Below are 25276 nucleotides of genomic sequence, written 5' to 3'. Positions count from 1 at the left end.
CCTCTGTGATTGATGTCCTCCTCCCTCATCATGCATGGTCCTCCATGTGCTCCTGTCCCCCAGGGGCCCTCCAGCTGCTTCTGTGGCTGGGGCAAAGCCTTTCTTGCCCAGTGGTTAGTCTGAAGCCCCAGCTCTCCAGATCCCAGGATCTGGGAAGGTGTGGGCTGCCTCATCATGGGCGCAAGCTGGCTTCTGGTGGAGCCTCCACTTAGTGTCTGGCCACATTGCCCGCTCGGGCATGGCCACCGTGTCCTGGGTCTGCACTCTCCCAGCCACCTGTCTGAGCCACTGCAGTGTCGCTGTTTGTCAGAGGGAGCCTGGATCTCTTGATGCATCAGTGGGAGGCCCGGGCTTTGGACGCACAGCTCTTCCCTCTTAGTCTTGTTTCTTAGTTCACTCTTCTACTTGTTAAAAGTGAAGTTTTCCACGAAGGTTGAAAATGGGTTTTTCCTTGTTTTAGTTTCTACAGCCAGTTCTAACTTCTAAAGAGCGGTAGCTGGACTTTTACCTGCAGGGCTTCTTTCTCCCCTATCCTGTTTGGCTGGTGCAGTGCTGTCAGCGAACTTGCACCTGTTTTGGTGCCTTGGGTGTAGCTGTCATGAAGCTAGTGTTTCCTTGCCCTGAGTAGTTGGCCTGTTCATTTCCCAACAGTCCTACTGGCCGATAGGACCAGTCTTTGTACCACGTGTTATCCCAGGGTCCAGTCTGTACCTGCAGTTAGACTCTTGTCTTCCTGCTAGGTAAGCTGCTTCTGCATCACTAATAATTAATATTGGCCATTCAGCACTCCTAGCTGCTAAATATTGAATTCTGTTATTTTTAACTATACAAGGCCCTTATTAATTGTCTTCCTGAGTTAGTCCTGTGCCCACTGGTTATAACAGCTCTCTAACTAGTGGGTCTGTCCCCAGAAGACCTTTCCTTCTCACAGTCATACTCTTGGGCTTGCAGTTTAACATTTGATGGACATCAAGCAGTAGTGTCTCAACACCTCTGTCGCACAGGGTGAAGCTGCCTCAGCCCTGCTGACATCTCCTCCTCAAAGGGAAATTTTGAAGGTGGTTCTTGCTGCTGTCTTTGACCATGAGGAGAGGAAATGAACGTAGAGCTGCATGGGGGTGGGGCTTCTAGAGTCTTGGGTAAAAGAAATTGGCTTCTAGTTTAGAGAAGAATGAGGGATTTTAGAGGGAGGTGGGTCTTTGTGTTCCTTCTTATGCTGTGGTATGTGGGGGGAGTGGATTTCTGGTGCTGGCTGTGGGGAGTGGAGGCTTGGGGGTCCGTGGGTCTGGGGAAGGAGGGTGGGCTGCTGGGAAAGCCTGACTGATCGCACAGACTTGCACGAGTGATGGTGGAGGCGGTGGCGGGGGGGAGGGGGTACTTCATTCTGGGAGAAACAGCTCCCCAAAGGGGCATAAGAAAATAGGGTGGGATGATTGAAGAACCAAGGGAAATCTGGGGGCAGTGTGGGCTCTGAAAAGTCAAATTAGGATTAATTTAGGAGCTCTGGGTGGGAGAGTGGGTGAGGGGAGGAGGGTTTGAGATGAGGTATGATGTGAGGGTGAGCCCTCTGCCAGCCCATGGAGGGCAAAATTTCCTTTTCCCTGTTATGGTGGTGACTTGCTCTCTCTTCCTTTCTGAAGGAAGAGAAACAGGAAAAAATATAAAGAGCTGCCCTTCCCTGTACCATGACTCCCTGGGTCTATTTGCTATCTTCCATCCCCAGGAAAAGCAGACACCCATATTCCCTCCTATACTCTTTGGGAACCCCTTCCCTTTTGCTCCAAGTGAAACTGCCTCTCATTCAAGCCAGTCCTGGGATTCTCTGGGGGCCTTGACCATTCTCCCAGTCTGACAGCCAATTGGCCCATCACCAACCAGTTAACCCATTAACTCGACATGGTCACTGGTCAGCCAGTTGGCCAACACCAACTTGCTCTTTAGCCAGTTCTCTGGAAAGCCATCTGGTTGACCAGTTAGCCAACAAACCCCTGCGTTCATTACCTGAGTCAATAGCCCATGCCTTTCTTACACCCCTATTCCCCTTCCTGCCTTCCCCTCAACTCTCTAACATTTTAGCCCATAGGACTTACTAATACTGCATAATTGGGTCTGCTTCTTAACCCCCTGCCTTCCCTCTCTCACCCTCTGTTGGAAAACCCCGTTGCCAACTCTGTGTGTGTTACTAACACGCTTATAACCCCGGGGGGACCAAGGGATGGGCAGGGACAGGTGGGGCAAGGTGTGAGTGAAAAACCGAACTAACCTTCCTGTCTCATCCGCGGAATGTCACCATCTTTAAGTCTTTGCTTTCCCGGTCTAGTTCTTTTGTCGTTTCCTTCTCTACTAACCAAGGTCCTTAACTGTTCCCCTTCTCTGCAGCCGGCTCTTCTGGGAGGGCATGGGTGGGGGGAGAGGGCTCCAGGGGTGGGATGGGTGGGGATCGGGAGAAGGGCTTTAATTTCTATGTGTGTTTTATTTCTCCCTCCCATTATAATTTAATTTTCTTTAAACAAAACACTTCAGCTGAACTTAAGGTGGGAGGGTCTGAACAGACAACCAAATATATATGGATATATATTTTTCCTCCTTCCTTGAGTTTCACAGTTGGTCATTTTCTTTTTCTTTTCTTTCGTTCTGTTCTTTTGTTGTTGTCTTTGTTGTTGTTGTTTTTTTTTTTTTGACCCCCCACCCCTCCCCCATATCTCCGGTGAAGCACGCAGGCATTGGACACGCTATGGTAAACAAACTGCATTATCTGGTAGATATCACTCTAATTGTCTTACCGTTTGGTTTGCCGTGGGTTTTTTTAACTGTTCGATTCTCCCTCTTTTGTTTCCTTTCCCCATTTGGTTTTGGTTGTTTTGCTCTTCCAGTTGTTTTCTGCGTCCTGGACAATCTCTAGATTTTGCTTCTCTCTCTTTGAGTTTTCCTCTTTCCCTTTTCTTGCCTTTTTTGGTCCAAACGCAAATCCAAAAGACAAATGGAAATCAAGGAATTTGGCCTGTCCCTGCCCTAACCTCCTCCCCTAATTTCTGAATTCAGATTCCTGGCCAGAGAGACCTGGGGCAGACCCCATGTTCATCGGCTCTGGTTAGACCAGCCCTGATGCCAGGCTGCTTATTTCTCTTGCTTTCTTTTGTACCTTTTCTCCCCTGTCCCACCCCTTGTTTCTTTTTTCTGATTTAGTTTCTTTCTTGGTCTCCTGAAAATCCATGGAAAACACCATCTCATGACATGCTACGCTCTGCTCACTGTCAGCTCCTGGACAGGCCCCTCGAGCTGGGGGAGGGGGCTGGGGGTGAGGCTTCTGGGGGCCATGGGCTCTGCAGGCCACAGGTTGGGAGGGGGCCTTGGGGGATGCAGAGCTCCTTCACATCACCATTCACGCCAATTTAGGGGCTGCCCCAGGCTGGTTGCCCAAGAAGGGACAGCATCTCCTGCCTCACTTCCCAGCCTCGAGGGGTCTTGGTTCTGGCTCCCCCACATCTTGCATGGCATGAATGGTCTTTTCCCCCACCAGGGACAGTGTCCAGTTTCCCCACTGCTCTGCTGCTCTGACTAACACTGTGTCTCACACTGTCTTTCTTCCCCTCCATCTCCTGTCCCCTCTCTGCCCCCCCGCTGCTTGTCCCGCATGGCCTCTGACCGGGGTTGGTTCCCTTCCCTGTTGAGGGGGTGAGAGGAGGAGGCCCAGCGGGTTGAAGTCGGGGTACTTGTTGCTGAGCTCCTCTGTTTGGGTTGGGCTCAGGCCTGGTGAGCGTCGGTGTGGGTGTCTGTGTAAATGCAGCTGGTGTGTGTTGGTGTGTGGGTGCGACTGTGTGTAAATGTTGGTGTGACATTTAGGGGGTGTTGGTGGGAGACCGTACTGTATGTTTGAGACTCTGCTGATGATTCTACAAGTGTAAACGCTGGTATGAGCTGGAGCTGTGTGATTGTGTGTTTTTGAGCCTGTGAGGGCTCTTAGGAGGCGGGTTGTGGGGCTGGGACGAGTGGGAGCAGGGAAGGAGCTGAGGCTGGCCGTTTGCTCCTCGCCTCACCCGTGAGTGTGTGCCCTCCCTCCCCTGGGATTCCCTCCTGCGTCCTGGCTCTGCGGCAGCAGCAGGCGGTTAGTCATCGTCTATTAATAATGCAGAGTGATTGAGCGCCAGGCTAGGGACCCTGCAGATGGACGTGTCTGCTCCCACGAGGCCCATGCTGCTTGGGGCAGCTGCCTGGCCTGCCCAGCCTCCCAGGCCCACAGAGCTGCCTGGCTGGAGAGGAAGCAGCTTGGGAGCTAGGGCTCCCTGTCTGAGAGGTTCTGCATCTTTCCCAGGAGGATGTAGCCCTGAGAACACGTCTGGCCTGTCCTGATACTCTGGCAGCTCTGCGCTTCCCTGCACCCACAGACCTGTGGTGGGCCTGTCCTTTGTCCTGTCCCTGAGATAGTGCCCAGGCCACGGCCATCCCAGCCCTCTCCAATCTGAGCCCTCATTTGGTCATTCTGTCATCCTGGTGTTCAGATGGAGCTGTGTGGTGATCCCAGGACTGCTCTTCCACAGGCCCTTTTCTTCAGCTGCTGCTTTTAGAAGTTTGCCATTGCTTACCTCTCAGACCAGGCCACTGTGCACCTGAACTGGGTGTTTGAAATTCTTTCTTTATTATTAATTAATTTTTTGGCTACACTATGTGCAGCATTCAAGATCTTACTTAGTTCCCTGACCAGGAATCAAACCTGTGCCCCCTCTAGTGGAAGCGTGGAGTCTTAACCACTAGACCACCAGGGAAGTCCCCAGAACTCTTTCTTTACAGAGCTTCACTGGACAGCCAACCTGTGACTTTGAGGACAGAAGGGAGGCAAGATAAAGGCAACCTCATACTATCTGAGAATTAGGGCCCAGAAGACTTCCCCTTCCTTCCAGTCCCAGTTCAGTTAAAAACTGTGAACTGGGGCTAAAGCTGTTTCTCATCTGCCAAACAGCTGATATTCCTTGCTTGCCTTTCAGGGAATCAGTGTGAGGGTCAAGAAGGGTAGCGGAAGTGAAAGTGTCTGTACTCTGTAAAGGAAATTATAATTTTATTAAGCTTTATAAAATGTAGACTGATTACGTCTGTGTTTCCAGGGCAGAGATATTTTGTACAGAAGCGATTCTCTTTCCATAGCAAACCCTGGGGAATATAGCATCTCTGGCCCCACTGGAGATCCTATTACCATCCTTTCTTGGGATTCAGTCCTAAAATAACTACATGAAACCCCAGAATGCCCCAGGAACTGGTCCTGAGGAGGAGGAGGAAAGATGGGATGACTTGGTTAAGCTGGTCAAAAGGCAAACAACCTTGTCTGATTTCAGTCCTGGCAGGGGAAGTCCCTGTGAAATTCTAAGTCTCTGAAGCCCACACCTCCTAGTGTGAGTGTCCATGCTTGACAACCAGAGCTGGTGCCTCTTGGTGTCCTGAGTCACCTCATAAATCCTCAGACACCTGTCCCAGGGATCAGCTCTTTGAGCCAGGAGAGGAGTCAGAGAACCTGGCACCCAAAGAGACAGCGTTCAACCTGCTCTGATTTCCTAGGCATTCCTCAGCCGGGCTCTGGTTGGTTTTGCATTTATTTTTACTAACTCCTTCGTATGGACTCTCTTTGTTACTTGAGCATTTCTCCTTGGGGGAGAGAGTGGATCTAGTTCAAAAAAGCCAACCAGTGGAGAGGTTTGGGTTAGGTGTGGTCAGGCTGAAGGGAGTGTTCTCTGCCCCTGACGCTGGAGACTTTGCTTCTTCTAAGCAGCTCTCACTTTTGGAATATCATTTAAAATGGATAGATGTGCATGCAGCAGGCAGAGGTTATTCCCGGTGAACGTGTGGGGGAAACTGAGGCCTGAGAGGGCCTGGGGCAATGTAACAAGTAGTGGAAGAGGTCAGCGCTTTCACTTTGTCAACCTCATTTGATCCTCACAGTAAGCCCGGGAGAGGCAGCAGTCATGGAAGCTGTTAAACCCCTTTTACAGATGAGAGTCCGGGAGGTGAAATGAGGATTGTTCTGGAAGATGGTAAAGACCAAATAAGAACTCAGGATTTCTGACCTGAAGTGTATGTTCCAGCACCACCGAGTGCAGTCATCAGGACTGACTGTGCGGCTGCACACCCCGCTTTGGCTGTCCTCCTCTCCTCATGCTCTGTTCCCACCCTCTGCAGTCCTAAGGGCAGGCCAGGACTGTCTTCCTAGACGAATTGGCCTTACTCATCTTTGGATCAGGAGCCTTGTGAGAGTTTGCTGACAGCAGTGGACTCTCACTGGAGGAAAAAACCCACTGAAGTGGTTTGCATACAATGTCAAGGAATGTCATGACTCCCCAGAGCCCATCTAACCTGCTTCCAAGTTAAAAAAAGTCTGCCCTCGGTCTTATTCTCCCCTTAATAATCCTCCTCCCAGGAAGGTCGGTGACCCTATAATCATAGCAGGGAGCTGGGACAGGCTCTGGGTGATGTCAGAGGGCCATTCCCCTCTTTCCAGCCTTTCCTGTGGGGCCGAGATGGGCATGGAGTGCCTGAGGCAGGACACTTGTGGCCAGGACCTGGTCTCATGCTAACAGCTTGCCTAAGCGGGGAGACCAGCAGAGCAGAGCAGAGCAGAAGGGAGGTGGGGCCAGCAGGAAGGGCTGAGAACCCATCAAGGTCCTAGGCTGCCCCTTGCAGCCACCTCCGGCCACCCTCCCCGTCCCTGGGGTGCGGAGCAGAGGCTGGGCATGGGACTCCTTCCTCTCTTCCTTGACTGGTCATGGCTCTTCCGGGGCAGAGCTGTGGCTCATTCGTCATGTTCTACTCAGCCCCACTCAGGGCCCAGTCTGTGTGTTGTGTGGATTAATGTGGGTTGTGTGCAGTCTCTGCTGTGTCTTGGGGTGCTAGCCATGGTCCTGATGACAGAGGATGCTGCTTGGAAATGAGGTTGTCGGGGTCTCCCTCCCACCGCCTTCAGTAAGATGTGTGTGAGCAGGTGTGCCTGGGGTCAGTGATCAGTGGCGAATGGGTGGTGGGAGTGAGTGTCTGGTTGCCCTCTGGGGAGGAAGGTCTGAGTCTAACATCCCTTCCCTTTCTTTCTCACCTGTACATGTCTGTCGTAGTGGCGGCTCCTCTCCCCTCCTCTGTTGGAAGGAAGCTTCTCCTTCTGCACCCCTGCAGCTCTTTTGCCTCCATCTGGGCTCCTCCCTACACCCCCCGGCCCTGCATGCCTTCCCCCACCCCGGCTGCCTTTCTCTCGCTTGTCCTGCTGGGCCGGGACCCCGCCCCCAGGCCCTCTAACCCGCACGTGTCCAAGCTGCCGTGGCTGTTCTGTGTTGCACGTGCCCCCTCTGCCCTCTTCCCCTGCCGGCCCCACCCCTTCCAGAAGCTGTGTGGGGGGTTGGGGGGCAGGGGCATCATGAACCCCTGGGGTGGAGGGGGACTGGGGGAATTATCCCCCTGTTTCCTGCTTTTACTAACGAACCTGCCATTTTTGTGTCTGGACTTTGATTTGTCTGAGGAAACAGTCGGGTTTTACTAATCTCACTCATCTACCTCCTTCCCTTCCCCAGAGACCTTCCTCCATCCCCTCCGATCCTCGGCTTCCTTTCTCCCTGGTGCCCGTCTCCCCCTTTCTCTCTCTTCTTACCTCACCCCCCCTTCCTCCATGCACCTCCTATGTTACCCAGCCTCCTACTGCCCTCTCACCACCCACTGGGCCAGGGAGGCTCGAAAACACCAGGACAGATACACAGGGGTTAAGGCAGCCCTTTTCCTTTAGGGAGCACTGTGTGGCAGAGATTCGTATAAAGCAAGGTGGACAAGGTCAGATTTGCACCCTGTCAGAGGGGTGTCAGGGAGGGCCCCCAAGGCATGTCCTTCTAACTCTAGGCTGAAGGCAGCAGCCTCAGAGGACTGTGGTTCTGTCCGCATTCTCTCCCCAGGCACCAGGCTCACACGTGGCGCACAGGCAGTGAGAGCTGTGTGGCCCTGGTCGTCAGGCCACTTGATGGCCACCTGAATGGTGGCTATGTGTCCCCTGGACTGTACTGGGATTAGTAGGGTCACAGGGACACATCAGGCCAGGGGCCTGGCCTTCAGGAGCTGACTCTCAGTTGGGTTTCTAGACGTAGACTCAGGAACTACTAGTGGCCCGATTCCTGGTCTCTCAGTGCGGCCCTGGGAGTGGAGGGCGGGCTGGAGGCCCCTTTCCCCCGCCACCTCTCCCTGTCTTACTCCCAGCCCTGCATCACAGCCCCCTCCTGCCCTTTCTCCAGCCCCTCCTGCCCGTTGTAATCTCGTCTGCATGTTTTTGTGACTAATACTTTGACCCTTTCCCTTTCCACCCAGATCTCCACTTCCTAGCCTCGGGTGGGATGGAGGGAAGAAGCAATAAACAATAATGACCAACCCTCACCTCAAAACAAGACTCAAAATCTTCAAAGTGCCCACTTCTACAAAGACACGCCCTCACCTCTGTCCTTGAACCCAGTCCCCCCAGCACAAGGTTTGATGGTTCCCAGGAGGGGGCCGCTTCAGCCCCACCCCCACACACTGTGAGGCTCCAGCCCAGCATGAGGGGGACTTGAGGGTCCTGTGAGGGATGGGCCCCTTGGCCCTGTTCACTCATGTCCCTCAGGTGTTCCTAACACCTACTCCCCATCCCTGCAACAGTGGAATCTTGGAGACTGGTCACTGGAAGATGGCTGGTGGCATGTGCGTATGGACTGGTGTGGGAAGGACACTGTGGGCTGTGATCAGAAGGCCCCAGTCTCCAGACTTTGCCCAGAAAGTGGGTGCTGAGGCACATTTGGGGAATGGGAAGCAGGAGGAGTTGTAGCCTGCAGAAGCATGGTGTTGAGTTCACTGTGAGCTGGCTTCCTGAGCACCCCTGTAGGAGCCTGACTGTCCTAATCTACCGCCTTCTGAGAGTGGGGGCTTGGGGTCCCCCTGCCCTTCACTCTGCGCCACAACCTGGTTGGGTGTGGGTGCTCCTCTGGCTAGACTTTTCGGGGCTCGGGTGGACATTTGCCCACGGAGCAGGGACTCATGGAGTTCCCTGCATTCGTCACTGTCCCCGCACTAAGGTCACTTTTGCCTTCCCCAGGCCACTACTGAACCCTTTTCACCTTCTTGGAACACCAGGTATGCCCTCATCCCTACCTGTCTTGTTTTGTTTCCTGAGTTTTCAGCCCAGGGACAAGGTAACAGAAGGTTAGCCTGTCTCCCTCTGTTCCCTAGCCTGGCCTTGACTCCACAGAGTAATTGTGGTGGTGAATGAATCAGGCAGGGTGATGAATAGGCCAGCGGCTGCCCCCTCCTTGGGGGACAAGAGAGTGACCCCAAAACAGAGGGACCTGGATAGCAAGACAGACCCAGCAAGGGGGTTGGGACCAGTTAGGAGGTAGTGATGGGAATCAGCCCTCAAAGGCGCTGTGTGTCTCCTGAGAAGTGCCAAGGCTCCCCAGAAGTACCTGGGTTCCTGTTCCTCACGCCCTTGCTATTGTCCAACCTTCCCGTGGGCTAAGACTGAAAGGACTCCACCATGCCCTGGAGGGAGAGCTGCAGGGGTGTGGAAGCCACCAGGGCGCCAGGAGAACTGGTGCTCTCTGCCTCTTTAGTGAGAGATGCTCTGAAATCACATGTGCATCCAGAGACCCTTCAAGAGGAGAACGGTGCCATTTGTATCCCGGGGGCCCCCACTCCCATCCATCTGTCCATCCGGTGCCACTTCCGGGAGCCATTTCCTGCTGCTGTGCAGTGAACACCTCGGGCGCCCTTCAGGCCTCTGTCTGCCGAGGGCCGTGGGGCCGGCCTCAGCCCACCCTGAAACCATCAGATCTTGTGCTGCCTCCTTTCTCCCCCTCCCCACCCCCACTGTTTCTCCTCCGAGACAAGCAGACATAAAAATGGAGAGTCCCTCTCCCCACTGCCCCCCGGCCCCTCCCTTGCCCTGCCCGTGGCTTTTCCCAGGGAGTTGATGCCAGTTGTCTCCTTGTCTCTCCCCCTCCCTCCCTGGGCTGGGCAGGTGACCATCTCGGTGGACGGGATCCTGACCACCACAGGCTACACGCAGGAGGATTACACTATGCTGGGCTCTGACGACTTCTTCTACATCGGGGGCAGCCCCAACACGGCCGACCTGCCGGGCTCGCCTGTCAGCAACAACTTCATGGGCTGCCTCAAGGATGTGAGTAGGGCCAGGAGAGGCGGGGGGCACCCTGGAAACCCCGGCCTGGCCAGCCAGCTGCCCGGGGCCTCTGTACCTTCCACTCTGTGGCAGGAGACCGCCTCTCTTCAAAACCTGAGGCCCACTGGCCCTGGCAAGAGGCTTCTCTCTCACTTCCTTGAGGGCTGGAGGCCCCCTTCTTCTCAGAGGACCCTCAAGGCAGTTGTGTATAGAATAGAGAGTGGTGGGCATGAAAACTAAAGACCAGTGTTTCAGGCCCACTCACCAGCTCTGTGACCTTGGCTGGGTCCCTTGACCTGTCTGACTCTTACTTTTCTTATCTGTAAAACGGGTATTTGGTGCCTACTTCTCGAGGCAGCTGTCAGGGGTAGATGAGAATGTCAATGTCAACCAAGTGTTCCTGGTGGTTCCAGTTATTATGAGCTGCAGTTCAGCAGCGCCAAGGGCTGCCGTGCTCGTGCTGGGCAGGGAGACAGGACAGAGAGATAAGTGCCGCAAGGGAAGTGCTGCCCACAGCCTCTGAGTGTGCAGTTCTCCAACAGCGGTCTGGGGTGCTGAGCAGGGGCCGCAAGCCTGGGTGGCAGGGCCCCGAGCTGTCAGGCAGGCCAGGTCCTAAACTGCTTCCTGTTCTTCATCCTGGGACCCACCCACCCCTCACTACGGCCCTCTGCAGGTGGTCTATAAGAACAATGATTTCAAGCTGGAACTGTCCCGCCTGGCGAAGGAAGGAGACCCCAAGATGAAGCTGCAGGGGGACCTGTCATTCCGCTGTGAGGATGTGGCTGCCCTGGACCCTGTGACCTTTGAGAGCCCCGAGGCCTTTGTGGCACTGCCCCGCTGGAGCGCCAAGCGCACCGGCTCCATCTCCCTCGACTTCCGCACCACGGAGCCCAACGGGCTACTGCTCTTCAGCCAGGGCCGGCGGGCCGGGGTGGGGCCCGGCAGCCCCAGCACTGCCCAGCGGGCTGACTACTTTGCCATGGAGCTGTTGGATGGCTACCTCTATCTTCTGCTGGACATGGGCTCAGGGGGCATCAAGCTGCGGGCGTCCAGCCGCAAGGTCAACGATGGCGAGTGGTGCCATGTGGACTTCCAGAGAGACGGACGCAAAGGTCAGAGGCCTCTGGATCTTCCCCTTTCTCCTGGCCGCCCCTCTCTGGGCTTCCCTGATAGCTCAATTGGTAAAGAATCCGCCTGCAATGCAGGAGACTCTGGTTCGATTCCTGGGTCAGGAAGATCTGCTGGAGAAGGAATAGGCTACCCACTCCAGTATTATGGCCTGGAGATTTCCATGGACTATATAGTCCATGGGGTTGCAAAGAGTCGGACATGACTGAGAGACTTTACCTTCACTTCACCCCTCTCCACCCACGCTGACAGTCCAATCTGCTGTTCTCCTCCCCTCCCCTTCCCCTTGCCCTCCCAGCCCCTCCCTTGTCCTTGTTGCCATGGTGCCTTGGTGGAAAGAATGAGGAAGAGCCTCTTCCTGGGAAACTTTGGGGCTGGGAGGGCCCTCCCCCCAGACAGGAGCAGGGTCATCCCATTCCAGCAGTCTCTGATGGCTGAGGTTCTGTCCATCAAATGCTCCCAAAGCACTGGGTTTATACACAGGACACAGGTAGTGAGAGCTGTGTGGCCAGTGATGGTGATGTGTTCCCTGGATGGCGCTGGGATTAGAAGGGTCACAGGGACACATCAGGCCAGGAGTCAGTCAGACCAGTCAGATCAGGTGTGGGTGGGTGCACACCTCACACTCCCACTTCCTGTATGTGTGACGTCAGGCCAGCACTCAATGCCTTGCAGCTTCAGTTTCCTTTTTGATAAAAGGGATCATTAACCTGGGTTCATCAAGAGGGGAAATCAAGGAAAAATCTATAAAAGCATTCACTCAGTGCCTAACACAGTGGTTATCCCATTTTCCTTAAACAACAACAACAAAAACCTTCCCAACCTTGCCTCCCTTCTAGCGAGATCCTTTCACCTTTCTTTATTAACTCACTCAAATAGTTAGTGAGTGGCTATGGACGCCAGGTGCTGTCCAGGGTGCTGTAACGAGGCAGCGGTGAGCGAGAGCCTTGGCTGTCCTGGAGTACATGTTCCGGTGAGGAGGCCCAGTAAACACCACATTCTGCCTGGTGAGGGGTCTTGCACAATAATGCAGCAGGGTGGAGGGTGCTGGGGCCAGGCAGGCGCTGTTCTTGAATCTTCTGCTGCTTCTAGCCACCCCTCCTCCACTCTTCCTTTTCAGCCTTCCTTTCCCATCCTCTTCTTGTTTTCTTTCTAATTCTCTTCTTTACTCTTCTCCATCTTGTTGGACAGGAGAGAAAGAACTGATACAAATGAGAACTGACACGTTATCCAATTTAAGCCCTTATCAACGTCAGCTAAATTTTCATGCTCCCCCGGCTGTCACTTTACTGGGCCTTCATCTCGGGGTAGAATGACTGTCCCCACACACACAGGGAGGAAGGGGGCTGCCACGGCTCCTGGAGGTATCAGCCTCTCATGGGCCTGCTGCTGCTTCTCAGAGAAATGTTGCCTTCCCCAGGCTTTGCAGTAAATGGGTTCATCCCCTGGTGTCGTGTCATGATGGTACCAGGGAGTCTTCACAGAACGCAAATTGCCTCCCAGGGTTTCTACGCAGGGGGTCTGTGACTCTCTAGGTTGGAAATCTGCTCAGGCCTTGTAGAGAACCCCAGGGCCCTCCGCTTTGTTCTGTCTTCAGGCAGTGGTTTCCTTAGGCTCACTCGATCGCCAGACCCCATACACCAGGCCTGGCTGGCCTGTGAGTCACTTTGGCCATTTCTCATGGCCCAGCACAGACTTGGGGCTGTCACTCCAACAAAACTCTCTTTGACCTTTCCCATGTTTAAAAATTTTCTTGTGTTAGTTTATGTACAACATAAAATTTACCATTTTAATCATACATAAGTGCACAGTTCAGTGGTGTTAAAGGCATTCACTGTTGTGCAGCCAGCACCACCATCAATATAGAGAACGTTTTCATCTTTCCAAACTGAAAATCTGTCCCCATAAATACTAACTCCCAGGCCCTGTAAACCACCACCCTACTTCCTATGGATTGCCTACTCTAGGGACCTCCCACGCCTGGATCACACAATATTTGTCCTTATATGTCTGGCGTATGTCATTTAGCATAGTGTCCTCTAGTTTCATCCACATTGTAGTATGTGTTAGCTGCGCGTGTCAGGCTTCATTTTTCATGACTGAATAATATGTCGTTGTATGAGTAGACCACCTTTTGTTGTCCATCCATCTGCCACTGAACACTTGGATTGTTGTTCCCTTTCCATGTGTTAGAATGACCTTGAAACAAGATGTGTATTCACTTTAGTTTCCTCTTTAAACATTTTTGTTGAAGTATAGTTGCTGCAGGGCATTATGTTTGTTTCTTCTGCACAGCAATGTGAATCAGCCGTATGTATGCATACCTCCCCTCTTGTTTGGGTTTCCCTCTCATTTAGGTCACCACAGAGCACAGAGTAGAGCTTCCCTGTGCTATGCAGCATGCTCTCATTAGTTGGCTATTTTATACAGAGTAGTGTATATATGTCAACCCTGGTCACCCAATTCATCCCTCCCCTTCCCCTCCCTTGGTGTCCACTACTGGGCATATACCTGGAGGAAACCATATTTTCCAAAAGATACACGTTCCCTAATCTTCACTGCAGCACTGTTTATTAATACAATAACCAGGATGTGGAAGCAACCTAGACATCCATCAGTGGCGGAATGGATAAAGGAGGTGTGGCGCACTGTGGCTTCCTCCTGCTGACTCGCCACCATATGCTCTTTCCCCACCATGGCCTGCCTTCTTTCACCTTCTGTTCATTCGTGGAGTCCACTCCGGCGGTGTCCTTGTCCAGGAGACCCCATAGTGGGTGGGTGGAGCAAGCATTTGGGGATCTTGCTGCAGACAGAAGTATAGGTGATTGGGGGCCATGTTTGGGGGGCTGGGAGGGGGAGTGGGGATCTGATGCCTTGTCAGGGAGGACAAGCCAGGGACCCCAGTGTTAAAATGGGACACAAGGGGCGGGCCTCTGGTTCAGGGGAGGGTTTGCGCCGAGGAGAATGAGCTCCGAGTGAGGAGCCAATGTGTCGAGGAGGCCCTGCTCCTGTTCCTGCAGACCCATGCTTGGTGCCCCCACCCCCAATCTCTGCCTATTTGGGCTCGCATGGTCAAACCATCCTTACCTCTCTTTAACGCTATTGAGATAGGTGGCCTTTTTACTTTTATTTTTTAAAGAATTCTTCAAAACTGGAGAAAAGAGAAAGGAAGGAGAACGTTAGAATAAAAATTACAAACAGAATAAAGCTTCTAATTTATACGTTTTGGCTTCTTAAGATCTTAGGAAAGGCTTTGAAGCTCCTGCTGCTGCTGCTGCTGCTGCTGCTAAGTCGCTTCAGTTGTGTCTGACCCTGTGTGACCCCATAGACGGCAGCCCATCAGGCTCCCCCGTCCCTGGGATTCTCCAGGCAAGAACATTGGAGTGGGTTGCCATTTCCTTCTCCAATGCAGGAAAGTGAAAAGTGAAAGTGAAGTTGCTCAGTCGTATCCGACTCTTAGCGACCCCGTGGACTGCAGCCTACCAGGCTCTTCCATCCATGGGATTTTCCAGGCAAGAGTACTGGAGTGGGGGTGCCATTGCCTTCTCCTACCTGATCCCAAATCTTTTTTTCTAAGATAACCAGCCCCTTCTTCCAAAGAACTCTTACAGCCCAGGAGCTCCGTGCCTGGCTTCCCTTTCCCGGCTGCCCTCCTGTCTCAGAGGCTCCAGGAGCTGATTGGCCTGCCCGTCTGCTTCACCAACCACACGGGCTCCTGGTCCAGGGGTAGGGGATGCAGGCTCTGGAATCCTGCCACTTGGATGGTACTTCGGCTCTGGTCCTTAACTGTGGTGGCACTTTAGGCAGCTTTCCTAGTCTCTCTAATCCTCATCTGCCATTTCCAAGTGGGATTGTAAAGGATCAATTCCTCAGGGTTACCGTGAGATTTAAATGATATATGTGAAATGCTACCGTAGGGTCTCAGGAGTCGGACACGACTGAAGCGACTTAGCACGCACGTGTCCAAGTGCCTGGTATGCTATGCATGCAGAGTCGCTTCAGTTGTGTCTGACTCTTTGCGACCTGTAGCCCAGACTTCTCTATCCATGGGGATTCTCCAGGCAAGAATACTGCAGTGGGTTACCATGCTTTCCTACAGGAGATCTTCCTGATCCTGGTATCAAACCTGTGACTCCTGCATTGGTAGGCGGGTTCTTTACCACTAGCACCACCTGGGAAGCCCAAGTGCCTGGTATACAGTCATAAAAGCCCAATAAATGTTAGTGGGGGAAACTCTGGATTCAAGTCTTTCAGCCTCCTTGGGGGTCTCTGCCTCTGACTCCTGGTCTGAGGGGCTGGCTGGGGGGAGGACATGTCAATGATCCAGCCCTCTGGGGGCATGTCTACTTCTGGTACATCCTCTGAGGACTTGCTCAGGTGGGAAGAAGGCGTCTAGACTGAGGCCCATCGCACACTGCAGCTGGGCTTTGGCGGCTCACACGGGTTTCTGAACTTGGGGGCTTCGTTAAGCAATGTTTGCAGCCCAGGGCTGTCGGGGTGCGAGGGCAGAGCATCCTTTTTTCTCCTGGGACGTCTCTTGGTCCTGCCTTCTCCACTGAGGCCCACACTCTCCCTCCATCCGATCCGCAGGCTCCATCTCGGTGAACAGCCGCAGTACGCCGTTCTTGGCCACTGGAGAGAGCGAGATCCTGGACCTGGAGAGCGAGCTGTACCTGGGCGGTCTCCCTGAAGGCGGGCGGGTGGACCTGCCCCTGCCACCGGAGGTGTGGACTGCAGCGCTGCGGGCTGGCTACGTGGGCTGCGTGCGGGACCTCTTCATAGACGGGCGGAGCCGAGACCTCCGGGGCCTGGCCGAGGCGCAGGGGGCTGTGGGCGTGGCCCCCTTCTGCTCTCGGGAGACGCTGAAGCAGTGTGCCTCCGCTCCCTGCCGCAACGGGGGCGCCTGCCGCGAGGGCTGGAACCGCTTCGTCTGTGACTGCATCGGGACCGGCTTCCTGGGGCGGGTCTGTGAGAGAGGTGAGGCTGGTCTGCACGCCTGTGCCCCTGTCCATCCCTGTGCCCCATCGAGGACCATCCCTGGGCCTGCCAGCCCTGTATTGATTGGCTTGGTCTTCTCTCCCTTCTCTGGCCCCTGCCTGTCCCCCCCTTCCCCCTCCCCCGACTCCTGGGGCAGAGGCTACGGTCCTGAGCTACGATGGCTCTATGTACATGAAGATCATGCTGCCGAACGCTATGCACACGGAGGCGGAGGACGTGTCCCTGCGCTTCATGTCCCAGCGGGCTTACGGGCTCATGATGGCCACCACCTCCAGGGAGTCCGCGGACACCCTGCGCCTGGAGCTGGACGGGGGCCAGATGAAGCTCACTGTCAACCTCGGTAACTGCTCTATTCGTGCCCCGGGCCCCTTCCCCGACCCTGCCTCTTACCCACACCCCCTCTGTCTGGAGAAGCTTGGTGGTTGCGCCAGCGAGAGATGGGCGGTGGGAGGTGCCAGCCCGGGTCTGAGCCCCGGCCCCCTGCAAGAACTTCCTCCCAGAGAGGACGCATAGTGTAGGTAGATGCCTCGTGCTCTGCAAAACCGTGGGGGAGGGGACCCGACTGTGTCTGGCGTGTGATAGTCACCCTCCCAGGGCACTCCTGGGGCTTGGAGTCGTCTGTTCGGTGCACACACGTAAGGAGGTAGTTCATGCCTCGCTGTCAGCTCATCCGCTTGCTCATACCTTGGTTCATTCATTCACGAAGCGGTTGCAGACGCCTACTGGTGTTCAGCCCGGCTCCCTGCCTCAGCAGATCCAGAGACAGAAGGACCCAGCCCCCCACACAGCCGCTCTCGTCTGCTCTGAATTTAAAGAGCCATGTCTGTGTGTCTGTGTGTGTGCGTGTGCAAGCGTGTGTGCATGTGAGTGGACAAGGGTACCCATCGGGACATGTCATCTTCCCCGTGTCCGCTTTCACGTGAGTCCCCATAGCTGCCCGGATTTTATAGACTGGGAATGCCATATACTGACCTACCAGCATCACAAAGCTAGTGACGGTCAGCGAGGAGCCTGGACTCAAACCCAGGCCACTTGCTGAGGTTCAGTGCTTCCTCTTGGTTTCTGACAGAGCTGGGAGGTGGAGGAGTATCAAGACCCTTGTCACCTGATGGCTTGATGCCTCTGCCCCACCCAGAGCAGGCACGGCTCCACTTCACCTGGCAGTCCCTGGAGCATCCATGTGGGTAGTATCACGAGGCCTGTCAGACTCTCTGGGGCTTCAGCAGAGTCAAAAGGGGAACAGCAAGGCCACTCGTTCGGCTGTCACTTATGGGCCACGTCTTAGTGCCAGAGTGTTCTCAACCTGGGGTGACCCCAAGGCGAGGTCCCAGGGTCATGGAGCTGTCAGTCAGGGCAACCTTGGCAGCTAGAGGTCCTAAGCTGCCCAGGCTGGGTCACATTTGTCCCTTTCAGACTAGCCTTTGGGCATATGGAGGTGGAACACCCAAGGGCCTGTCACGTGGGAAGATTCAGGCCTCTGGGGTGGCTTGTTGTGTCCTGAATCTGGAGGAGAAGTTAGGCTCCTCTGAGCAGATTATAATCCTCAGCTGAGGAGAACACAGAGCTCTGAGCTTAAAATATTCACCTGGAGTCTCATCCTAACATTGGTCTCCAGGGCGTTTGGGGGACAGACTGTGGCCTTTTGGGAACCCATTCCCTTGCTAACAAATTTACACTGTGTCCTTTCCCCTTTGGGCCACCTGGCCTTTGTGCTCCTAGGACAAAGAGTGAGGCAGGGGGCCTTGGAGGTGCGGAACTTTAGGGTTCCCTGAAGCTCTGTTTCTAACCACAGTCACAGCCTACAGAGTGGGTGGTGGGTGGCAGGGGAAAGCAGGATGGGAGACACCCTTTGCCAGCATCCCAGGGGCCTGTACAGAGTCCCCTGGCACCCCTGAGAGGGTCATAGGAGGAAGACACCAGCCCAGGACACCGTGAGTGGCCCTGTGCTTCTCAGACTGCTCAGGTCTGTGTACCCAGGGTCTGTGTACCCAGGTCTGTGTATCCAGGGTCAGGTACCCTTTGCCCTGGAACATGTGTGTCCCCTGTGTGGTGAACACGCGGCTCTGTACTTGGTGGGGACATCTGAGGCTTCCATTTGCAGGGAAGGCAGATGCTTCTTCCTCCACTTGGACTGTCTTAGTTTCCCTGCGAAGAACCATGGATCCCTTGAGATGAGACAGGAGACAGCAGCCTTGGCCAGGGCAGTGCACTCTGGGGGGCCCTGGGGACATTTCACCCTCAGGCCCTCACTCCTCCTCATGGACATGCTTTTCGATCTGTGCCACATACGTTCTTAGAAGTTAAGGGACAAGGTGGCCAGCAGGACAGTCCTCCCACCCATCCACAGAGATGCTGTCTCTAGCAGCTCATGACACGCTGTGATCAAATGCTTGGTACAGTCACATCTGTCCACAAATACCAAGTGATGTGCATACAGGGAGGTGTGTGGCTGTTGTGTGAACCACACAGACACACAAGTGGTCCCCACCCTGCCACCAAGCCTCCGGCTGTGATGGGAAGAATACTGGGCTGGGGACCAGAAGATCTGGGTTCTAATCCTGGTCTGCTAGACTGCTGGGTAAGTCATATCCCCCTTTCTAAGCCTCTGTTTCTTTTTCTGTAAAATGAGGATAAGAATCCTCACTCTACCTCCTTTCTATGGTTGTTTTGAGGCTTAAGTAGAAGCGTGGAAATGACAACATTATATGATGCAAGGCACACACATAGAGACTGACTCAGCCAACGGAAGGGAAGTCATACTGGGATAAGGACCGAAGCTTAGAGCCAGGCCTGGGACTCGCCTCTACATCCCTTGACCTCTGTCTGGCCCCACCTCAGGAGCCCCATCCCGATCCCCAGCCTGCTTGCTACCCTGAGGGCCTGGCAGGCTTGGTCTGTGGCCGCGTAGTCTCATCTCATCGGCAGGGAAGCCAGGCTCCCGCAGGCAGCTCGTCAGGTGCTCACTGGATTTACGCAGACTCGGTCCGGAAGAGAGTGGAGCTGGTGACCATGTGGTGGGAGAAGGTGCTTGGAGCCAGTCTCAGGTGCCTGGGTGTTTGCTGGGCCGGAGAGGGCCAGGAGGGCCTGGGGCTGCTGCCCGTGTCCAGGCAGAGAGCCCCAGGAGTGGATCACGCCTCCTGCCCTGGCCTCCACCATGTCCGCCGACCCTGAGCCAGTTCCTGGAGCTCTGCTGTCTATGGGCCCTGAACAGAGTGGTTGGTCTCTGTTCCCGGAGTCCCTGACTCGTCACCCATTCCAGTGTGATCTGGGTTCCTGGGTTCCTTCTACCTGGGGCATGGCCTGCCTCTTGTCACCCCCCTGGGGTTGCCTTTCTACACTATGTGCCTATCGGCCGTCCCAGTTGCCAGTGAGGCTGACACAAAGGGTGAAGTGTAACTGAAGAATCTCCAAGCTGGTGGGGCCCTTAGAAGTCACCTCCTTCAGCCCGCCCCCGTGTGTGCATCCGCCGTGCCTCCCCCTGCCAACGGGAGGCTCTCCACCTCTGTTCAGATGACTCTGTGTCAAGAGCACCCCACCTCTGAGATGGCCATTCTCATCACTGGGTCATTCTTCCCTGGTAGTAACATCCTCTTCTGAAATCCCCACTTGTGAACTTAGTTCTGCTGTCTCAAGCTGTACACAGCAAGTCTGGCTGTCGCTCGTGATTTAAGCCAGGCTTAATGCACATTACATTCCAAAGCTCTTTAATCTCTGAGACCACGGGGCAGTGCCTTGTTCCCACAGGGTGGTAGTTTGTTTCCATGGGGCTCTTTTAAGAGGCTCTTGAGCTCTTTTGAGGCTGGGCTGCTGGGCAGACGGCTGTGCCCAGTGCACTCTGCCACTCTGCAGTGTCGCCTCCAAGATTCCAGCCAATGGGCTCCTGAGGCTCCTTGCAAAGAGCTCCGGCCCCCTCTCCCCCACCTCCAATTCGCAGGGTGTGGATGGGGGAGCAGGTGGGATGCATAAAGTGGAGCCTGGCTTCTTTTCCGGAGTTCCTTTCCATACAGATGACTTTTTCCCACCTGTCTTATCACACATTCATACCATCATCCTGGTCTTTAGGCCCAACCAGGGCCTTGGTGGGTCTGTGCACATCAATCACTTCGGTCCGTTTGCTGAACTTGAGGCCAGGTTTCTAGTTATCAGGGTAGCAGTTAAATCTCCCTGAGCTGTGCTCTGGGAGGTGCGGCCACCAGAGGGCGGTCTCTCCCACTTACCCGCAGTTGCTGCCTTTCCTCTGGGACAGTGCTGGCTGCCTCCTGGGTGCTCAACTTCAAGGGGAGTTTGCTCCCCTCCAGTCCCACTGGAGGGGCGCTCCTGGGGATGGGGTCACTTCAAGGATGGGCCTGGAGCTAACACCTCTTCTCTGGACAGACGGAACCCCCTTCCTGGAGCCCCCATGCTTGGGAGGGGCAGAACTATGCTCCTCCCTAGGCCTTTTCTCCAAAAGGGGATCGGCCTGCCCTTCCAGCTCCCTTTTTTCTTTTTTGGACCCTTCATTGGTGAAGACTCTGCTGGCCCTGAGAGAGCCCCCGTGACCTGAGTCCAGGCCTGGCACCCTGCCCTCACCCCGACATCCTCCCCTCCCCCCTCTGTCCAGCTCCCCCTTTCTTCCTCTTTTCTCTCTGTACCCTCTCCACCTCCTTCCTCTCCCTGTGACTTGCCCCAGATCTGCCCCTTGACCTCCTTCTGCCCCTGCCTTGGTGCCCGGCTGTGGCTTCAGGTCCCGGCTGCTCCCCCCACTCTTCTGCTGCGGTTGACGACGCGTGTGGGGCTCAGCCGTACTGCCCGCGGAGCCCATGCCCCCGAGCCACGGGGGAAGCTACCTCCACTGCAGGAACCTTCAGGGGCTTAGGGGGATGCCAGATGACCCCACCCCACTTTGCCTCCTGGGCCTTGGGGTTGTGGGCAGAGCCCATTCCAGGGGAGACAGAGGATGGCAGGATACACTGCTGCTAAGAGAGGCCTGGAAAGTGCCCCTCCCTGAGAGGTAGGGCTGGCCCATTGGGCACTTCGTGCTTGTTTCCAGGTCAGGGTGGTTTGTTCAAGCCCCTCAGCTCACAGGGAGGGAAGGTGGGGCTGGGAGAGAAGAGAATTGCCCACAGTCACTTGACGGTTTAGGACGCAGCATTTCTGCCTGCTTCTGCCTTCTACTGTCTGGGTCTGATGGAGCAGGACAGGCATCCAAAGACCCTGTCACAGGACTCTAGTGCTCTGTGTCCTCGTGAGGCTGGTGGACTCACATCTTGTGGGTAATGCTCCCACCAGGGGCATGGCCAGAGGCCCCAGGGCTCCGGGCTGCAGGTCGGTGTAGACAAGTGTGCTTTCTGAGTACCCGGGGCCTTCAGGCTGGACTTGGAGGCCAACAGTGCTGGGGCTGGGAGGGGCAGGAGGCTTTGCCGAGGGTGCCTGCTTGTCCCCGAAGACCTCAGAAGTCATACGGGGCCTCAGTGTCCTCATGTGTGCACCTCTGGCCCTTGCCTAGAAAAAGGGAATAATGCTAGTTCCTGTTCAGGGTGAAGAGCACCCTGGTTCCCAGGGACAGCCTGGTACCCTCCAGGTTAGGAAGGGTAGCAAGAAGGTTCCTGTAGGGGTGGTGCTAGCCCCCTGGGGCTGTGGGAAGTGTATGGCTGCGGGAAGGGAACCCTGGGGCAGACCCCTCCATTTAGCTCAGAGCCCAGGGGACACGGAGATGATGTGTGACAGCCTGGGCTCTGAGCAGGGAGTTGTCCCAGAGCAGGGGAGCAGGGGCTCTGGCCCTCCTCGCCTGTCTCCCTCTCAGAGATGGGGAGATGTGGGGTTGGTCAAGCCCTCAGCCCCCCAGTGATCCCCTGTGCGACTGGGATTCCCAAGGTGCCCATCTCCCTCAGACATGAGAGGCCCGGGCTTCTCCAAGAAGGGAGATGTCAGCCTTCTTCCCATCACCCGGTTGCCCTGCCTCCCGTTTGGGGGAAGGAGGGGGAGGGGGCCGACTGAGGAAGGCACCTGAGCACGCGTGGTCCCCGGAAAGTGGCCCTGGGGGAAACCCCTGCCTGCAGACACCCCTCCCTGTGAAGGATGTAAAAAAAAAAAAAACTTGTTCTGCCTTTTTGTCTCCCCTCCCTGCCCGCCCCATGGCCCCCCCAGACTGCCTGCGCGTCGGCTGCGCACCCAGTAAGTGGCTTCCCTCTTCTTCTGCAGAGCCCCTGGGGCCTGGGATTCTGGACATTGGGGTTGGGGAGGGGTGCAGGGGGAGGGGAGGAGACGGTGTCATAGCCTGCTTGTGCGGGACTTGGGCAGTGGGTGCGTGTGTGGGGTGTGCTTGTGGAGGGCAGAACGAGCCAAACGAAGCTGAAGCAGGGGGAGTCGGTGGAGGTCTGGGGTCTGTATGCTCACTGAGACTAGGATAGGAAGGGCCAGAAACTTCGTCTCCTCAAACGCTCTGGAGGGTAGGGCAAAGGCTTGGGATGGCACCTCCCGCAGGAGGGCAGGAAGGAGCCGAAGAGGGGCTGGGCTATCCCGCTGTATCTCGAGGCGGCCACAAGGGGGAGGTCGAGGCACGCGGGAGAGAAGCCGAGGGCTGGAGGTGAGTGGGCGGTGAGCCCGGAAGTTCAGCCCGCCACAGCCCTCGTTTGGGGTGCGGGGGTCGGGGGTGAGATTCTGCCAAACGGGGGCGCTCTCGGAGGTGACAGTGAGGCTCTCAGCAGGGGTGAGAGCGGGTGTGGACATTTCTGAGCTCCCAGTGTGCCTGGATTCAATCCTCATCTCTGAGTGTGTTTCTGCCTGGTGTGCCCTGAGGTCACGTAAGAGAGCCCAGGGACGCGGCAGCCACAGGCAGAAAGAGTGTACTTAGTTCCGCTCTGTGTGTATTTGGACAGGTGTGCGCATGCGTGGTGAGCCCTGCCCCGCTGGTGAGAGCACTGGGGTGGGGGGCCCAGGAGGAATCTTGAGGGGTGCCGCAAATGGCCTGCAGCACCGTTCTAAAGCTAAACGTTTTTAGTCTTGGAAGCGGTTCATCCAGGTCTTGAATAAATGGCCGTAATTCCTAAAAAAGACATTGCGCTCTCTGGCCACGCTGGCCATGCTGTGTATGTGATGTGTATGTCCCTGTGTGGAATTAACCAGGCATGTGCAGAAAAGTCACACTGGGTCCCTCCAGATCAGGGATCCCCAACCTCTGTGCCATGGGCCGGTGCCTCCTGTCAGATCCATGATGGCCTTAGCTTAGAAATGAAGTGCGCAATTAATGTAGTGCACTTGAATCATCCCCAACTCATCCTCCACCCGTCCTGGTCCGGGGAGAAATTGCCTTCCACGAAGCTGGTCCCTGGTGCCCAAATGTTGAGGACTGCTGCTCTAGATGGGGGAGGGGTGGGTGTGTGTGTGTGTGTGTGTGTGTGTGTGTGTGTGTGTGTGGAGTGCTCATGGACAGCCGTGAGGCTGTGGGTGCGCATGCACATTTGGGTGCGTGGTGAGACTCGTGAAAGCTTGAGGCCTATGTCTATAGGCTGGGGATTCAGCTGCTGGCTACACACACTGACACGGAAGGTCGTGAGGTGAGGCGGGCTGAGTATGCTGGTTGTCGGTGTGAGTGTCCAGGTGCAGGGCCTTAGGGCACAACTCCGAAGGCACCCACTATTCACTCACCCTGTTCTTTTCCAATGGGAAGTTGCACCAAGTATGGTGATACTGAGTGTGTCTGTATTTATGACTGGGTGTGTGCAAAGGCTGTGTGTGTGTGTGTGTGTGTGTGTGTGTGGTGTACCTGCATGCGTGGGTGTGTACAGGGGTGAGGCTGTGTGCCCAGGGTGGTACTTGAAGCAGCCACATGAGGGCAGGAGGAGGTGCCAGGCTGACTCCCCCCTCGGTGCCGCAGGTAAAGGCCCTGAGACGCTCTTTGCGGGGCACAAGCTCAATGACAATGAGTGGCACACAGTGAGGGTGGTGCGACGGGGCAAGAGCCTGCAGCTGTCAGTGGACAACGTGACCGTGGAGGGTAGGTAGTCTGCAGCCCTGTTCTTGGTGACCCCTGCCTGGGTGCCATTTCTCCCTTAGGGGTGGCATGTCATGGGCTCCTGGACCCCAGAGGCAGCATTGCCCTGCCAGCCTGTTGGCCCAGAGTCCCACAGCTCCCCCAGACCCAGGAGCTGGGTGTGCTGCCAGCGCCTGTGGGGGCTTTGCTGATGTCCTTCCCTTGTGGCCCTTGAGTGAAGGGGAGGCTCCTGGGGACCCAAGACCCAGCCCCAGAAGTGACCCTACAGTCTGGGCCCCAAAGCCATGACCCCATCTCTGTCTCCTGTGCTGAGCAGGACAGATGGCAGGGGCCCACACGCGGCTAGAGTTCCACAACATTGAGACGGGCATCATGACGGAGCGGCGCTTCATCTCCGTGGTGCCCTCCAACTTCATCGGGCACCTGAGCGGGCTGGTGTTCAACGGCCAGCCATACATGGACCAGTGCAAGGATGGGGACATCACCTACTGTGAGCTCAATGCTCGCTTTGGCCTGCGTGCCATTGTGGCCGATCCCGTCACCTTCAAGAGTCGCAGCAGCTACCTGGCGCTTGCCACGCTCCAAGCTTATGCCTCCATGCACCTCTTCTTCCAGTTTAAGACCACAGCCCCCGACGGGCTCCTCCTGTTCAACTCAGGCAATGGCAATGACTTCATCGTCATCGAGCTGGTCAAGGGGTGAGGTGCTGGGCTCTGCACCGCTGTCAAGGACGTGGTCCCCTGTCCCCGCCATGACCAAGAGGCAGCTCCCTCAGCCACTGGCTGAGATGTCCAGTCCCCACAGACCACAGGTCAAGATTCAGGTCCCCCCGCCACCAGCCAACATGGAGAAGCAGCACCCTCTCTTCCACCCTGGTCACCCCCCAGTTACTTCCTTGCCAGGGGTTTCTCAGTCATATCTGTGCTCCATTCACTGTCCTGGCCCTGGCCATCCGGCCCTACTACAGACAGAAGGCAGGCTGGGTCCCTGTGACCTCTCTGGCCTAAGAGGCCCCCACC

The 25276-nt window shown here is 55.6% G+C and overlaps 1 protein-coding gene across 14 annotated transcripts in view; it reads left to right on the top strand.

Annotated features, from left to right (window-relative positions):
• Positions 1–25276, top strand: part of NRXN2 (neurexin 2) — a 110288-nt gene that overhangs the window by 40209 nt on the left and 44803 nt on the right. For 7 of the 14 annotated variants that reach the window (XM_018043405.1, XM_018043402.1, XM_018043399.1 and 4 more), the window contains 8 exons: positions 2714–2737; positions 9998–10159; positions 10833–11271; positions 15878–16264; positions 16422–16625; positions 22412–22438; positions 24141–24260; positions 24574–24955. In XM_018043405.1, coding sequence (XP_017898894.1) covers positions 2714–2737; positions 9998–10159; positions 10833–11271; positions 15878–16264; positions 16422–16625; positions 22412–22438; positions 24141–24260; positions 24574–24955 — 1745 coding nt within the window. The remainder of the gene's footprint in view (positions 1–2713; positions 2738–9997; positions 10160–10832; positions 11272–15877; positions 16265–16421; positions 16626–22411; positions 22439–24140; positions 24261–24573; positions 24956–25276) is intronic. The other 7 variants (XM_018043415.1, XM_018043406.1, XM_018043401.1 and 4 more) reach the window with 3 other exon arrangements.

This window comes from Capra hircus, chromosome 29 (genome assembly GCF_001704415.2).
Source record: "Capra hircus breed San Clemente chromosome 29, ASM170441v1, whole genome shotgun sequence".
In the NCBI taxonomy this organism is placed as follows: Eukaryota; Metazoa; Chordata; class Mammalia; order Artiodactyla; family Bovidae; genus Capra; species Capra hircus.
Note: the sequence above shows the minus strand (reverse complement) of the source record. Positions and strands in the feature narration are given on the sequence as shown.